This window comes from Candoia aspera, chromosome 4, assembly GCF_035149785.1.
Source record: "Candoia aspera isolate rCanAsp1 chromosome 4, rCanAsp1.hap2, whole genome shotgun sequence".
Lineage (NCBI taxonomy): Eukaryota > Metazoa > Chordata > Lepidosauria > Squamata > Boidae > Candoia > Candoia aspera.
Window position 1 is genome coordinate 107,134,518 of NC_086156.1, and position 13,214 is coordinate 107,147,731.

Sequence of the window (13,214 nt, forward strand, 5' to 3'; positions counted from 1 at the left end):
TCCTATGAAAACACTCTAAGGCTTTGGACTGAAATTGGTGAACCTAGTATAGGCACCCCACTTTGTATTAATTTTAAACTTTCATGTATGCAGCTAGATGCTAGATGTGGCCTTTAGACTACATAAATTATTGTCAAAAACTCACAGAAGCTAAGGGAATAATCAAATTATGATGTATCTATCCCTTTCCTTTGTTAGAATCTATACAATTTTTGAATTAGTTAGCTGAATGCCACAAATACTAAACATTTTTAATGTTTTATTCTTAGCTGTTCCCTATTATTTAACTCAGGTTTCACCAAAATGATATAGATTTTGGGAAGAAAAATACAAATCAGTAGCCCAGCATTGGAGGCCAAGATGGCAAAGATCTCCACAGCCACCATATATTTCCCCTTGGTACTTAAATAGGCTGGGAAGAAAGATAACCAAACAGTGCAGAATATTAGCATGCTGAAGGTGATAAACTTGGCTTCATTAAAAGTATCAGGCAGTGTCCTGGCTAGAAAAGCTACCATGAAGCTCACAACAGCCAAGAAACCCATAAAGCTGAGGACACAGTAAAACATTACATTGGAGCCTTCATTACATTCTAGTATAATTTCTTCAGGTAAAGAATGCATGTCAAAATCTGGAAATGGAGGAGCAGTCACCAACCATATCATACAAATAATTGTTTGAACAAAAGAGCAGGAAAGAACAATGGAGTTGGCGAGGGGTTTCCCCACCCACTTCCTCATTTTGGAATTCGGCTTGGTGGCTTTAAAAGCGAGAACCACAATGACAGTTTTGGCCAAGACACATGACACAGCAATTGTAAAGATGATGCCAAAAGCACTTTGTCGAAGAAGACACGTCACCTTCTCAGGCTGGCCAATGAACAGTAAAACACAAAGGAATGAGAGCAGGAGAGAAATAAGGAGAGCATAAGTGAGATCCCGGTTGTTGGCTTTGACAATGGGAGTGTCTTGGTTCTTCATGAAAATTCCAAGCACCAAAGCTGTGATTAAAAAAAGGAAGAGAGCAAGAATGATCAAACCAGTCCCAAAAGGTTCTTTGAAAGACAGATAAGTGATTTCTTTCAGAAGACATCCATCTTCAGCATCATTTGGAAATTGTCCTTTTGGGCACTGAACACAGTCATCCATGTCTGGAAGAGAAAATAAACAAACAAACAAACAAATTAAAGTGATTCTTTTTAAACATCATTTTATAATGTCAAAACTCTGAAGGGAATTAATTGGGTTAAATTTTTAAAGAAACACATGGGACTTTGCTTTTATATATGATTACAGCAGCAAGAATTTTATATGCACAAAGATGGAAAGATCCACAAATACCTACAGTAGAGTACTGGGTTATCAAACTGATGGAGCTGGCCCAAATGGCCAAGTTAGCAGCACTGATAAGAGAAAAGACCGTTTCTGGATTTGTTTTTATTTAGCAACCACTTTTAGAGTACATGCTTGTGTCAGAAAAAAAAATGAAGTTCTGATGTTAGGTTTTAATGATTAAACAGTTTTATTTGATAGAAATAATGATACTAAGGTTTAACTAATGGTAAGAGATTATATTTGTAAATGTATTTATATCTGTATTGGAGAAGGTCAGAAGTCACTTCCTGTTTCTGTTCTCTCTCTGTTCTGCACTTTTATAGTTCTTCTTTTCTTTAGTTCTGTTTTCTATCTGTTCTATATTTTATATCTGGTATTTTAATTGTATTTTGAAAATTAATAAAGTTCTCTAAAAAAAACTTTAGCACTAATATCTAATAATCCAGATCTCACACCATCCATGAGAATTGGTGAATAAACTTATTATGAATGTTATACCTTCTTAAACATTACAGGCTGAGATTATCTATGGACTCTGCATGTCTTTCCATCTTGCAAGTGACCAACTACCCCTGTCAGGATCTTTCACTATTAATTGAGTGGAGCCAATCTTTACAAGCCCTTGATTCCCTTGCTATCAACAGTTACTGCCACCCAGTATGGTCCAATAACCTGTCTTTCGCTATAGCTCAATTCTTTGTTGCTCTGGCAATTGATTGTTGGAAACAATCTATGAGTGTAGTTAGCACCACCTGTGAAATAATCACCATCTTCCAACAAATTATTGGTTTAGCTCAACTGGTTTAGCCCCACCCCTCTTTAATTCAATCAGTGATTGAGAATGATTGATAGAGAATGTGCTGCAGGGAAATGCCTGGTACCATTTCCATATGAGAATGCCCAGTCCTACAATGAACTTTCTTCACAGGAATCCTTTCATACTCTAGAAGAGAGTCATAAGAGGCTTCTAAAGGAGAAAAATAAAACAAAATTATTCAAACAAAACTTATTTTAATTTAACAAAATTAAAGAATTGAGCTAAACTCCAACAGGCTGTAACAAGCAAAGAGGACTGCTTGTTCTGGCACCTATTTTCTGATACTCAGTAAAATCTCACCCACCTAATAATGGCCATTTGATCTCTCCTACATCTATAATTAGGAAATTACATACCAGATTTTTATACTACAAATTTTTAAACTATATGTTTTCTGAGACCATTCTGACCCCAGAACATGCAGAATTTATACCTGGTCGTTCAACTATGGACCAATGTATCACCTAGCCAAGGAATATTAAATCTGCCCAAAGACACACTTTATGCCACTTTAATAGACCTAAAGGCAGCCTGTAACTCCATATCAAATGTGAGGTTCTGGAGAAAACCTGCCACAACATCAGCTGATGGCCATCTTGTTAAACTGTTAATATCACTATATCTTGATACTACTGTGCAGGTTCAGGTAAATCGTAAATGAGACTTAAGTGAACTTATCCTCACTTTAAAGGAGGTAAAATAGGGCTGTATCTTTACCCCATTACTGTTTAATTGATACATTAATGATATCTACAGCCTTATTGCCTGGGTATACACTAGGGCTACCAGATGTAGACTGAAAAATTTTCAACCACTAGATGGATTTACAGAGCTATATCTCCTTGCTGCCATCTACTAGTTCTCCATATTAATGTAGTCCAGATAAGGACATCATAGATGAATGGATGGAATAGATAGATAAATTGCATATATCATATGGGCGTGGGAGGAAAGGAACATGAAAACTGGAAGAAAGCAAAAGAAAAAACAAAGAAATAACAACAACAAATAACATATAAAGAATAAAATGAGATAAAGAATAATTATGGGTACATGGGATAATACAACTCTGTTTTTAAACGTCAGATTAAATATTGGCCATATCGAATTATATTCTGCATTCTTACTATTTCATTGATGAAGAACCAGTTGAGCTCTCCATCAATGAAAATATGCACTTTTGAGAGTACGTACCTTTCATCAAGCCAAACGTTGATGTCAGGTACACAAGAGCCTTTCCCCCCAAAAAAACAGTTCTTTTATTGACCCTTCAGTATGACAGATCAAAACTCCTTCATAAATAGATACATTCCAAAGTTTTGGAATGCACTTTATTTAATTAATTAATTGATTAAATTTATGTCACCCTCCATCTCCCCAAATGTGGACTCTGGGCGGTTTACAATAAAATGATACTAAAGACATATTCACCTAATTTACCATTAGAAATATAAATAAAAATTAAATATAAAATCCAAGTGGAGATGGAACACAAGCACTAAGGGGTGCTATGATGCCAGCCACCCTCAGGTGTCACTTTAATGAGACATTCACTTATTTTACTTTTAGTACCCTTCCTAAGATCTGCTCCATCGCTTTAAGAATGGTAGTTCTATGCACAGGAGAAATATTATATTGGCTTCTATTCTATTCATCACCACTTGTAGTTGTGGTAAGGTCTATAATAGTAATAATAATTTATTTTTATTTGTTTTCTATCTTGCCTTTATTATTTTCATAAATAACACAACATGGCAAACATACCTAATACTCCTTCCTCCTCCTATTTCCCCCACAACAACAACCCTGTGAGTTGGGCTGAGAAAGAGAGACTGGCCCAAGGTCACCCAGCTGGCTTTCATGCCTAAGGCGGGACTAGAACTCCCAGACTCCTGGTTTCTAGCCCGTTGCCTTAACCACTAGGCCAAACTGGCTCTGAAGATGATAATTACAATGATATTGTTCTAGGCCACCATAATCCATGCCAACTGCTGGCACTTTACATCAATACAACATAAAAAAAAAATGCTAAAACAATAAAGTATATGTTAAAAAGAGAATAACTAATCCAATGAACTTTTTTTTAAAAAAGCAAATACATGCCAATGGCAACATTCCTCAGTCTCTGAATTGCCTCCTGAATGATTTCCAGAAGGCCCACTTTGAGGGTGATTGTCTTCAAGAGGGTGACTATTCCAGAATATAGATTACACAACTTAAAAAAAATGTAGACCTCAATCCCCTTCATCTCCCAGAATGGAGGGACTACCAGAATGTACATTCTGGGTGGGCCAGATGGTTTGGTTCTGGGTAGAAAAGGTGGTCTTGCGGAATCAGGCCTTCAGAAAACACTGTGATAAATGCTCCAAAAGGTAAACAAAAATGTTTAATCTTTAAATCTCTTGCTCTTCTCCATGTCCCTGTTCCTTCACAAAACCTGAAATAATCTCAAACTCATACTACAAAATCATGAACTGAACTGTTAAACATGATGCTAATGAATCACATACATCACTATAAACACAAAAGGAGCTGCATAGGTCAAATATCAAAACATCTGAACATTCTAAGTATGTTTTTTCTCACCCTTCTGGGTTGAAATCTTCCCTTCTGGACATGGAAGGCAATCGTAACAGCAAAATGGCTTCCCTTCCTTCTTTCTCTTATAAAACCCTTGATGGCAGTTATCATTACATACTGAAATAGGCTGTGTCTTTATAAAAAAGGAAAAGTATCAAGATGTCATATCACTAAATTTGTCTAGAGAGTTTGAAACAAAATTGGATATATAATTAAGAACAAATTTGATGCTGGTATGGCAAAACTGTTAAGGTATGCTCTTTATGTATTGGGCTTTTAGAGTTACTGAAATGGTAACATTTAATAATGTAACTATGAAAAAAGTCCTCTGTTTCAAATGTTTCCTCGATATATCTATCACAACACCAAAATCAGAAATCTCTATAATCTTCTGTACTTTGATTTTTTTTCTTGGTGTTGCTTCCCTGTATAGATTGTTTATATGTAGTTGGCTACATGTATATATCCATGTGTCATATTGTATTATCTTGTAGTGTTTACATTTAGCTGTTATTATGGTCCTTGGATATGATTTTTTTTTTTTTAATATTTTGTATAACTTTTATTGGGCTGAACTATTGAAGCAAATAAAAATACACATGCGTGGAATAGAGTCAACACAATAATTTAACTTAAAACATAAACATCATAATACATCTGAACTAAAGAAAAAAGGAAAAGGGGAGCTGGCAAATTATGTTACAAACACAATTCCATTTTTTCTGATATTGTTCAAAAAACTAATTAAAATGTTAACAGATAACGAATATTGTTATCTGTTACTGCAAAACTGGTATAGATTTTTCTTTCAGTTTTGTATGATCATTGTTTTTGCCAACTCTCATGCCCTCCAAAATGTATAGTTCTGGTGGGTTTGGCAGTTGCTTAACTTCTCAATAGATTGGTATTTCTCTCAAGATTATCTTAAACCTTTACTCACTTAATGGACCTGAGAAAGAGTCAGAGCCATCTGAATCTAATTTGTTAAAGATATTTGTTTCTGCCAAAAGTGAAAGTTGAGAGAGTGCCCTTTCCCTTTTCATCCACAGAAGACAGCAGGACACTGTCTGTGATATCACCCATGTGAAGTGTACCTTAGGAGCTATAATTACATTGTGCCATATAGTATCTGTTTTTCAGCCCATTAAGGTGGAGAGGGAAGACTGTTTGGGAGACTACTATTGCTACTCTGCAACCAGCATCTGTTAGTTTTGGCCCTGAATAGATCACTTTTCAAACTTTGCTATAACGTCTGTGTCAGCCTTGTGAGGTAGTCCACAAGGATTAACTAATTCTACTCTATTATATATAAATTATGTATATAAATTCTACTCTATTGTAAGGTTAAAGGTAAAGGTAAAGGTTTCCCTTGACGTAAAGTCCAGTCGAGTCCGACTCTAGGGGGCGGTGCTCATCTCCGTTTCTAAGCCTTGGAGCCGGCGTTGTCCATAGGACACTTCCAGGTCATGTGGCCAGCATGACAACTCGGAACGCCGTTACCTTCCCGCCGAAGCGGTACCAATTAATCTACTCACATTTGCATGTTTTCGAACTGCTTGGTGTGCAGGAGCTGGGATTAACAACGGGAGCTCACCCCGCCGCGCGGTTTCGAACCGCCGACCTTCCGATCGACAGCTCAGCGGTTTAACCCGCAGCGCCACCGCGTCCCTATTGTAAGGTTACATTAACAGAATCTTGCAAGTCTGAAAGTACATTCCTCCCCCATCACCTTTACAGCCCAAGAAACTAGGGAGGGTCCCTTCTGAGATATTTGCTTCTTCAGACTAAGCTGCCTCTTATCTCACCATTCCCCTGGCTGTGGATCTTCTCCCTGTCTCCCAAGGTCATTCCCACATATTATTAAAGCTGGTAATACCTCAGGAAATACATGGATCCTTACTTGATTAAACTTGTTGGGCCATAAAATACCACTGTCATTAATGGTGAATGTTTTCTTTGAAGAAGCGTATGGGTCAATCTTTCCAACTTTTGCTTTAAAGAAAGACTGATTTGGAAATGTAACCCAGTTGATGATATCAAATCCAGCTATTCTTTCTCCACTTTGATCAAAGGAAATTTTATCTCCAGCACTGTTGTTGAATGATACTTTTCGTAGAAAGTGATGGAGCTAAGAGCAAATTGGGGAAAAACTTTCAAAACAACATATAGGGATCAACAGGCAGATAATATTCTACTACTGAGAATTTTACTATCATACCTTTGAAAAAGCAACACAGAATTGCTAATATATCCCATTAGGCTAGAGCAGTGTTTCTCAACCTCAGCAACTCTAAGATATGTGATTTAACTTTAAGATCTCAGATTGATGCAAAGTTTGGAGCAGGATGGAGTTGCTCATCCAAAGTAGACAGAGGGACATATATTGTTCTAAATCCTCTCTGATAGCATAAGACATAATAATCCATCAAGTTAATTTTCATTGCAGATCCCTGTAATTCCATAAAACTTTGTGATCTGTTATTAATTTCCAAAATGCCATACTTTCTGTCATAATTTTGACATCTGTGGATGACATTCAAATGCAATTCTCCTTTGCAGTATCACAGGCAATTGTTGTATTTATGCAATCTACCCAGACACAAGCCGCATTCGCTGCAAGTGGGTTTTTCCCACATTGGTAGAAGAAAACACACTGACAAGAACATTCCCTTTCTGTAGGGAAAAGAAGCTTAACAGCACTGCTTCCTCAGTTTTCTTTTGGGTCCAAAACATTGGCCTGCTCATCAGCTAATGGTAAGCAGAGCTAATGTTGAAATATTTCATACCAAGGGTTGTCACCTTTTTTTTTTGTTCTAACTTATTGGGGACTTTCCTTTGCACACAAAGATACGGTAAACTATTTTCCCTTTGTGATATACCTGCCAAGAATATTGATTGAGAAGCTTCTCTCTCTGCTCTTTCACCATCCCCCTTTGTTTGAATTTCAAGGAATGTATGAAGTGCAGAGCATGTGCTATAGCATAGACTGCATTGTACATGCTATAGCTGTGAGCAGTCATCCTCACTTCAAAAAGAGAGCCAGGGAGAGACTCCAGTTTTTCCACCCCAGTGCAGGTTTTCTCAGACAACTCTTCTGATATGGGGGTTGAGAAAAAACATTCAAATACACTTTCCCAGAAGATCTGGATAAAGCCATCTTCTTTTTCTGAGATAGGATTTCTGGTCTGAAGAAACTCCTGAAATCCTAACACTTCCTTTGAGTGGACTGCCAAGGATATAGCACCATGAAGGAAGTCTATGCTCCAAGTACCTTGAAAAGCAAAGGAAGTGAAATCCATTTGGGCCATCATAATCCAGACTTTATCACCTGGCTTTGAAGATACATCCATAAATACTGAACCTGCTATCATAAACCTCAAAACTGGCATAGTCTGGATTTCTCCATGTATGAGCAAAACGTTGGAAGAATTTCTCATAATGGTCTTGTAAGTTTCAACTCCTTCTTCTATAAGTTTCTGCATTTCCCCGGCAAATCCTTGTTTGGGGAGTCTTTGTATGAAATCAAAGCAGATGCCCCTCTCAGAGAAAATGGGTAGGACATTCTGCACAAACCTCTCCCCGTTGTCATCATCGAGATAAAGCACCCCGATCCATCTCCAGCAGAAATGCAGAAGTAAGCGAAGAATCCCATCATACTGATGAGTGCCTCTTGGGAACATCTGTTGGACAAAGGCATCTTGGCTTGTGTAACCCAGTACTGGAGCAGATCCATATGTAAGCTTTATGAAAAGGAAAAAATAAAAATAAAAACAAAACAAAACTGTCCAAATATCTATGGGTAAATATAGCTGTAGCATTCTAGCTGCTAAAATCCTGTGTTTCCTATGAGATATCTCTACGGAAGCAACAGAGGGAAACAACAGAAAGAAACAGAATTTCCCAAATTTACTCCTACGTATGTACACGGGGTGGTTAATGCAGGTTTTTGATCACAGAAAGCATCTCTAATCCTTTTTAGCCTCTAGAAACTAAGAGTCATCTAAATCCAATTAGGCAGAGTCAGGGATGAACATCTATTAGTCTCAACTTCAGTGTCATGAGACCCTGGTGTGGGCCTTTCAAACAGAATGGTATGTTGGAAGTTCTTTTGGACACATCTTCTGCAAAAAAATGGAAGATGTGGTGCAATTTTTTGATCAAATAAAAAAATTGTGGCTAAATATTTTTAGTCTCTATAAAGAGAGGAATTATGGCAGTCAAATATGAAGGTGGAAAGTAAACATGCTAGTCTCAATTCTGAAGAGACCACAGACTTTTCCTCTTATTTTAATCATGCCAGTAAAGGAAGCATCAGAGCTCTGGGTATTCCTTACCTGCGGAATCTTGTAGATACCTAAGATGGGGGCCATATGGAGGCAGACGTTTGAGTTTGGTCCCCCAATGACTGCAACTGCATTGTTCCTGCTGTCACACTTGAAGTTTGGAATGAGCCTCTTCCAGGTGGAGAGAAGTTCCATTGAGGCAAGATAAGTCCAGCTGGCACTGAAATGGCTGTTGTAGATCTGGAAGCCCAGAGTGATATTTGGCAAAATGTGTGGGTTTTCATTGATTTCTTTTACAGCAAATACCAGTGCCAGGATATGCTGGTAGTGCTGAGTCAATACCCTACAAAGCAGTACACAAATTGTATCCATGTACTTCAAAATTTGAGATTTTAATTATATATACTCTGTGTGTGTGTGTGTGTGTGTCAAACAAATGATGCGGCATCGAGGATAGATTATATAGCTTCTATCATGGAAAGTGTAACTTGGGGGAAAACAATACACTTCCCTAATGCATCACTTCCTGAAATTTGCATGTGAATTTAATTTGGAACTTCTAGTTAGCATGCATACAACATTTTTTCTTTTTTTTATCCTGCATCTAAAAATCTGCATCTGCCTGCATTCAGTAAGGCAAGCCAATCATTCATTTTGATTTAGATTATACATCTGTGGCTGACACTTCTTCCCTCATTGACAGGGCTGACTAGATAGTTCTCCATAAGCTAGGAAGCTGAAACCCAGGGTCCCTATTCGTTCACTTTGGACCCCTTAACCTGTGGTCCAAAGCATTGTCCTAATTAGATTCCTCTGATCTATTCCATAAAAAAGGGAGGTTGATATGCTAAGAGAACAATAGGAAGAAACCGAGCATAGCATCTTAATGGCCATCAGGGACCAAAGCTCAGGGAGTGATATTCAGTTGGTGGGAAGAATTCATATTTGTATTATAAAATGGATATAACACCCACTCACGGACATGCAGACACGCAAACACATGAATGTGCTAAGAAGATATTTTGAGAAGAAGGAGAAGAAGAAAGGGGAGGAGGAGGAAGAAGAAGGAGATTCTTTAAGAGAAAACAAAGATTGGGAATAATTAGCTTCCATTTATTACCCAAGAAACAAACAAGTTCCAAAAATCATTCCTCTCCAGCTCAGAACTGGAAATGTAGTTTGTCCCAGTTTTGAAAAGTTGGTCATTTTCCCCAAACTATTAGAACAGCTATAGATTACTGTTCAGTTTAGCTGATGAACTTTAGGGAGCCAATGCAAAAAACGTATCTTGAAAGATAAATCAATTGACATACATCTTCATACAGGCTGCAGCTCTTGTTCTCAAATAAACGCTGAAATAAATACAATCAGAAAACATTTCCTACTTTTGCTGGAGAACCAAAACATTATTAGCACATGACAGCCTTTATGGTTTAACACACACACACACACACACACACACACACACAACTTGGACTGCCCAGCCTCAGAAACAACTGAGAAAGACACAAACATAATTAAGAATAGAATGTATGGCTTCTATTAATAAAGAAACATGGTATCATTATGCTTCTCTGCTAAAAGTAGAATGATGTCATATTGCAAATGATATGAATCTGAACAAAAGTTCATCTATAAAGCAACTTGCTCAGACATATAGTTAGGAGAGATACACACTGTTATTGAAATGTATGCCAGATTCTTACGGGATATCATCAAAGAACCCAGGAGATGGAATTGTTTCATAGGATAATGCACGTGAAAGGACATTACTCTGAGAAGTAATGCTAGCAATGTTGAATTCTCCAGAATGGTAATATTTATGAAGAATAGGAAGAAGCACCTGAGTAGTGTGTTTATCAAGAGGACATTTGCCAGCCATTTGAGGTAATAATGCTAATGCTAGCATTATTGCCACCACCATCTTGCATTCAAATTTCCTTTCTTACAGACTCTTCATTGATTCAAAACAAATGATAACTGAGAATATCTGAGCATCACATCTTAATTTAAATAATTACTGCTCCTGCAGAAAACTGTTCTGAAAAATAGAGCACTGAGCATATGGATCAACTGTTGGGATGGTGGACCCATGAATCTTGATGTCTAGTTTCGCTACTGCCAGTAGACAGAAAGCTGTTGATTTAATTATGGTTATTTTGATAATAATTATTTACTCAGAAGTGCCATTGCTTTGCAGTCTTGAAAACAATATGTTGGGTCCAGAGCAAGGTAGTTAACATTGTTTTGTGTTCAGATCAGTGAAAAAGTTTTGATCAATGTCTAGTATCAAGTTGAATAAGGATTAACTTTGACACATTCAATAACCTAAACACTTTAATTCATATCACTCTAGGAAGGATCATATGGAACTTTATTTCTTTCCCTTTGTTTTGTTTTTAAGTAACCTTAGTGACTGTAGCCACTAAAATTTTCTGGGGACATGGAACCGAAGGAATCACAGTGAACTGGAAGATCATAGAAACTATCACTAATTTGTTTTTCTTACATAATGAAAGACAAAACAAGTTGATTGTATCTCCATTCTTGTTTGATTCTCTTTGGCAGGGGAGGGAAGTAGCAACTGAAATCAGTCTAGGAATCATCCTATGAAGGGTTGGAGAAGGGACACATGAATAAAGCATTGTTCCAATCTGCCATGAAATGATAGAAGACAGTTCAGGGTTAAAATAGAACCCTTTTAATTATTAACTTGACTACCAATCAGACAGCTGGGTTCCACTTTCATTGATCATGAATATATTGTACCTTAAAAAGACAGTTAACGCTCACTCCTTTCTAAAGGCACAATAAAGCCTTGAGTTCTCTTGAAGAACTTGCCAGGATATCTTATGATGCAATGCCAGCATGAAAGATTTCCTACCCAAATATTCCTCATGTGAAAACATGGTCGATTGGACAAACCAGAGAAAAGAGATGAACTGAGTTGTGGGATATACTAAAATGGAGTGCCCTTATGTTGCATGAGGAGGCTGCATGCAGTTTTCAGAAATATTCCATTTAGTCTATTGAAGGATCTAAGGCAACCCTTTTGTCTATCTTCTATTGTTGCTGTAGGCACAATATTAATTTCCTGGTAGGTTGCATGAAACAGGATTCTGAAGGGCTCCATTCTCCCAACCTCTGTTTTGGTTCCCTAGCCTGCTGCTGAGTTCTTCACTTGATTGCCACATGTTCTCAATTGTACTGAAGAACCTCCAAGGACATTAGGGCTATAAAGCTTTATTGGGGTGAAGGCCCTACTAAGCTACTGGGAAGCAAGGGCACAAGCTAACGAAATAATTCAGAACCGGAGCTTCACTGGGTACCAGTTTGCTTCTGGGTCCAATTCAAGGTGGAGGTTATGACTTTTAAAGCCCTACATGGCATGGGACCAGGTTATCTGAGGGACCACCTCATCCCCCTAACAATAACCCATCCCACCCAGTCATGCAGAGAGAGCATGCTATGAATCCCACTGGTTTGGGAATTCCACCTGGCAGGGCCCAGGAGGCAGGCCTTCTCTGCAGTGGCACCCGCCCTCTGGAACATTCTGCCCCCAGAGGTGAGACAAGCCCCTTCGCTCCCGGCCTTGTGGAAGAACTTGAAAACCTGTTTCTGCTGCCTCGCTTGGGGTGGGAGGGGCACCAGTTCATCTTGGGGGTGGCTAGTATCATAGATCTCTCCCCAATGAATAAGATCTTCAGCACTTGGATTTTCTATCTACTTTACTTTTATTTATCGGTCTATGTATATTGTGATTTATATGTTTTTAATTCTGATGTTTTTGTAAACTGCCCAAAATCCCCTTTTTGGGAGAGATAGGCAGTGATAGAAATTTAAAGAATAAATAAATAAACAAATAAATATTTGTCCAGAAAGGATTTTTGTGATCACATTCACAGTGCCTTATTCAGTTAATACAAAATTGAAACAAAATTCTGGATCCACTGAATAAAGTACTATGAAAGTGGTCGAGACATGTAAACTCTTTTTGGGCAAAAAAATAATGCTTGTTTACACTATTTGGCTTAATTTAAATTCTTTCAATGTTTATCTCAAAATTTGCTATAAATTGTGGTTCTAATTGATTGTGCTGTGCAGAGGTTTGAATACAAAGGGGAACAGTTGCTTTGGAGAATGGGTGTTGGAATTTGCATAAGTTGCCTTTTTTTTTTTTTTTTTTTTCAAAATTCATTT

General features: G+C 37.6%; 1 protein-coding gene across 1 annotated transcript; it reads right to left on the reverse strand.

Annotated features, from left to right (window-relative positions):
* Window positions 1–251: 251 nt before the first annotated feature.
* LOC134496942 (vomeronasal type-2 receptor 26-like) lies at window positions 252–10,938 on the reverse strand. The gene is made up of 6 exons (XM_063302656.1): window positions 10,721–10,938; window positions 9,066–9,357; window positions 7,611–8,471; window positions 6,632–6,859; window positions 4,738–4,864; window positions 252–1,150 (listed from the first exon to the last, which is right to left on the reverse strand). Exons 1-6 carry the CDS (start codon window positions 10,936–10,938, stop codon window positions 252–254), a joined length of 2,625 nt encoding a protein of 874 aa, XP_063158726.1.
* Between the last annotated feature and the right edge of the window lie 2,276 nt (window positions 10,939–13,214).

What these genes read in the sequence shown, in the direction of transcription:
- LOC134496942 (XM_063302656.1), bottom strand. Translation starts at nt 10,938, where the DNA reads ATGGTGGTGGCAATAATGCTAGCATTAGCATTATTACCTCAAATGGCT. An exon ending in GGGTTCTTTGATGATATCCC is followed by an intron (nt 9,358 to 10,720) that starts GTAAGAATCTGG and finishes ACTGCTTTGTAG; the next exon opens with GGTATTGACTCAGCACTACC. An exon ending in TCAATCAATATTCTTGGCAG is followed by an intron (nt 6,860 to 7,610) that starts GTATATCACAAA and finishes ATTTGCTCTTAG; the next exon opens with CTCCATCACTTTCTACGAAA.